Source organism: Amblyomma mixtum, chromosome 6, assembly GCF_055824585.1.
Source record: "Amblyomma mixtum isolate Tamu chromosome 6, ASM5582458v1, whole genome shotgun sequence".
Taxonomy (NCBI): domain Eukaryota; kingdom Metazoa; phylum Arthropoda; class Arachnida; order Ixodida; family Ixodidae; genus Amblyomma; species Amblyomma mixtum.
The window spans coordinates 115,996,034-116,000,446 of NC_143017.1; the positions used below are offsets into that span (position 1 = coordinate 115,996,034).

At 50.5% G+C, this 4,413-nt stretch overlaps 1 protein-coding gene across 1 annotated transcript; it reads right to left on the reverse strand.

Moving 5' to 3' along the window:
* Positions 1 to 291: 291 nt before the first annotated feature.
* LOC149340149 (neprilysin-1-like) lies at positions 292 to 3,711 on the reverse strand. Its single transcript, XM_089551063.1, has 2 exons — positions 3,602 to 3,711; positions 292 to 2,364 (listed from the first exon to the last, which is right to left on the reverse strand). Exon 2 carries the CDS (start codon positions 2,302 to 2,304, stop codon positions 292 to 294), a length of 2,013 nt encoding a protein of 670 aa, XP_089407189.1. The 5' UTR covers positions 2,305 to 2,364; positions 3,602 to 3,711.
* Between the last annotated feature and the right edge of the window lie 702 nt (positions 3,712 to 4,413).

The following is a 4,413-nucleotide window of genomic DNA, read 5'->3' on the forward strand; positions in this document are numbered from 1 at the left end:
GCGCTACCGAATACATTTAGTTGAAATCTTCTGGCATTTGTTAGAAATCTTAACGACCACGAAGACTTTAAAACGCGTAAACACAAGAGTTAAAAGCACGTTATAAATGGGTTCTGGGTACAATAGAACCTAACAGGAGAAATGGGAACTCATATTTGCTACAAGACATGCAAAAAAAAAAGCAAACAATCTGAGTGAGAAACCACGTCCTGACGCTGAAGCAAAGCTCCCGCAAAGTGCAGCACAACTGAGGAACCACATGAACAGTCAACGTCGAGACTTTCTTGCCCATTAGCAGAAAAAGCCACACTTTTTAGTTGCACTCATGGGTGACCCGGCAGTACATCCAAACACTTCGGAAAAGTGGTTGCTGTGCCTAAGTGGAACGTTGCACTCGTGTTTGGTCGCAGCGCCTTTCCTGGAGCACAGCGCAAAACAGTAGGTGATGAAAAACACCTGTTCCTCGGAGTAGCTCTCCAGTTCCTGCAACTTCAGCGTTAGAACGCGTCCTTCTTGCGCTCCCAGTTCGGTGACCGCCATCTTGTATGCGGTGAAGGACGCCTCGAGCGCCGGTATGGCTGGAAACAGATCCATGGGAGGTTGGCCCATCTCGCCCAGGTCGCAGCCGATGCGCCGGCCGTACTCGGCGGAGTGCGATTTGCCCCACCAGATGACGTTTTCGCCGCGGTCGTCTACTAGTACACCTCGTGGGTCGATGCTCTTGGAGATCTCCTTCGCGAGCAGGGATCCTCCCGACGCGTAGTTCACAGCGAATGGCGCATCAGTGTACAAGAGTGGCGGGTCGAGCGCCGCCAGGGACGTGTCGATTTCATTGAGCAGGTACGTGTAAGAATACGCCGTATCTCGAAAAGTTCTTCTCTTGCTGTAAACATCCTTGAATTGTCTGGCAGATCGCCCTTGTTGGTACAGCTCCGAACTAATGATCCAGTTATAGAAAAAACCATGCTCGTGGATAGACGGAAAACTATTGTAAAGAGCGGCGCGCTGCAGCGGTGCGAAGAACTGTTCTCCTGGCAGGATGTTGATTGCCATGGTGCTTATCTTGCGCTGCGCCGTCTCCCGACTTTGTCTATCGATCCAAGCGGAATTCTTGATCAGTGATATAAACGCTTTTTTCAGGCTGAGTAAGAAGTCTGTGAAGCCTTGGCGAATTTCCGGCGTCGAGAAGCGTGTTGTTACATGTTGGACAGAGCTGAGAAGCCCGAAGCGTGAGTTCACGTACTCGAGGCAAGCGAGCCGTTTCTTATCTTCGATGTTGTCGCGGAACATGAGCTCCGGTTTCCCAGTGACCACCCACAAGTGAGACTGGAGAAACATCCATGCGATGCCAATCAGGAGTTTATCGTTGTTGTGCGCCTCAAATAGCTTGTCGATGTTTTCTAAGGTTTTGGAGTCTTCAAGCACTACCCAATCATTGGGTGTCAATTTTAAGCCGAGACTCGCGAAATTTTCAGTGAGGTAATTGAGCCAGAGTCCCTTTCTGATAGATGGTGTCCTGCTATCTAGCGTACTCATGACGAACCACGATTGCTGGTTGTGCGCTGTCGGTTTGCTGGCTACCAGGAACTGCTTTTCAATCTCCTGCAGCTCTGCAGGTTTACTCTTAACCGAGATAACGTTTAGGACACTTAGGTGCTCGTTGACGATTCTCGCGTACTCGAGCTGGCTAAGGGGCCTTTCGATGCGATCCCTCCATACAGCTCCGCTATGACCCCTCCGAATGATGAGGACATTACCGGTGGCATTGCTGTAGCCTATATCCAAACCGAACAGGAAGTTGACGTCCCATCTTGCGGCCATATTGAGCATCACGGACAGAGGATAGTCATCTCCTACACCTGGCTCCTTGTGCGGCCACTGGAGGTGTAGGCTCTGCATGAACGTCTTTAACAGCGCGAGGTTTTCAGCAATTTCGGCCGTTTCTGGTGAGACGCATTTATAAAAGAGTCGACTCGGCCTCTCCACACCCCACAGGTCGTTCATTACCTCCTTGATGTTGCTTTTTATCGCATCCTCGTTGACTTTCTCCTGAACAGACAGATGAGGAAAGGCGTGCTGCCAGCCGTCGCACACGAAGGCGTAGAAGTCGTGGCAGGGGTTCACGCTGGTGTTGAGCGTTGCTTTCAGACTTCTAGCGTGGGCGAGACAGCTCTCCGTGGTGCAGTGCACGATAGGTTTCTCAGGAGTTGTGAAGAACAGCAGGTAGACCACGATGCAAGTAACCAACGTCACCACGAGGACGATTACTGCGCCCGCCAGCAGCAAAAGTCTGTACATCGGCATGTCATGGGTCGCGTCAATCCCCCCCGGAATGGTCCTTGAGGCGGCGAGTTCCTCTTGAAGCTGAAAATGAAACAATAGTTTCTTTCATGGACATATCTGAATCCGTTAGTGTCCCGACCTGGCTTCCTTCCACAACATAACCGGTACGTACGTGGAAAGCAGGTTTGCATTAGACTTCTGAGAGGGATAGGCGTGCTTTTCAAATGTGATGTTCACGTACAGGTGTACTCTAAGAAAATATTTCCGAAATCAGCATGGACGCTTGCGACATAGAATGCTTCGAGAATTGATATTTCCAGACATTCCAGTCTCGGGCTAGCTAAAGGTGTTCTTCCCTAAGATCTTAGGTCTACCAGATAATTAGTCTTCGAACACACACACACACACACGCACATACACACAAATACACACAAATACACGCACGCACACGCACACACGCGCACGCACACACACACACGCACACGCGCGCACAAGCGCGCGCGCGCACACACACACACACACACACACACACACACACACACACACACACACACACACACACACACACACACACACACACACACACACGCACGCACGCACGCACGCACGCACGCACGCACGCACGCACGCACGCACGCACGCACGCACGCACGCACGCACGCGCGCGCGCGCGCGCGCATGGGTAAGGTGGAGATAAGGGTGCTGAATGCTGAACCGACGTGGTGGTTCTGCTCGGGCCCTGTGCATTAAGGAGAAAGCCTTTAGTGACTCATCGTGGTAGGCAGAAGGTTGTCAGCAGAGGTGTCACGCTTTTGGCGTGTGTCGACCGAGATATGTGAGATAGTTACTGCGTAATTTCCTTTGCTCAAATACAATTTTCCTTTTCTTCAATACGGACCCTCTCTTTTTCTTCTTTCACACCCACTTCCTGCCTTCCTGTACGGTGCAATAAAGGTGTCCACCGAGATGACTGAGAGTTACTGCGCCCTTTCCTTTCCTTAAAAAGCGTTCAGTTCAAAGGGCAAGGCGTTCCGTGGACTCCCTGGCAGCGCTACAACATGCTGTCGCGTTCCACGCCAAAAGGCGAAGCTTAAGCGGGTTTGGTTTGGTTTATGGGATTTAACGTGCCAAAGCGACTAAGCGTCATTAATTAACAGTTAATTAGTTTTAGTAACGAATCGATAATTAGCCATTAATTAGTAATTTGTCAATCCTTATCAATTAGACATTAATGATGTGTGACGGCATCCAGTAGTGACGTCACCACTGCCACAGAGGCAGTCAAAGTGCTGCGGGAAACGCTTTCGCCTCTACTCACTTTAGACAGTCAAGGTCCTCCCTGAATTGATTTCTTGTGGATTGTCACTCAGGGCAACAATATGCGGTTGTTTGCTGAGCCAGTTTTGAAGCAGAAAAGCTTCACTACGCTAGTCAACACCGCGCATCGCGTGAGCCGGCGTATGTCGGAGCACGAGTGAGGTCATGCACGGCGCAGGCTACTGCGCATGTATGCCGCCGCTTCTCCTCCTCGTCACCGTTTGACCTTTCGCCGCAGCCGTGCGCAGTACACATTTGAAAGGAGGGGTATATAAGGCGCGCTTGCCTATAGAACAGGCGCACGCTGCCGCGCGCTATGCGTCATCGTTTGACGTTCGCCGCAAGCGCCTGTTTATCGCGGATTACCGCAGATTTTCGCTTCGAGATATCCAGGCTTAACCTTAGCAAAGCCCAAGCCATTTTTTTTTCTACAAAACATACTCTCTACCCCCTAATGTTACATTAGAGAATTACAACTATTTGCATTTTCTTAGCGAGGCACACTGATGGTCGAATCTACGCCGGCAGTGGAAACATGGTCGAAACCGACCGCGGCGGCCGCGTTCCGATAGAGGCGTAACGCAAAAGGCGCCCGTGCGCTGTGTGATGTCAGTGCAGGATAAAGATCGACAGGTGGTCGAAATTATTCCGGAACCCTCTACTACGGCACCTCTTTCTTCTTTCACTTTCTTCTTTGACACAGATACCGCGCCATTTACTTTCCTCAAAAACCAATTTACCTACTGATGGTCTCGTAACGAGTGAAATATAGGATGAGCTGCAGGAAACTGGAGTATTTTAAACTCGGAAATA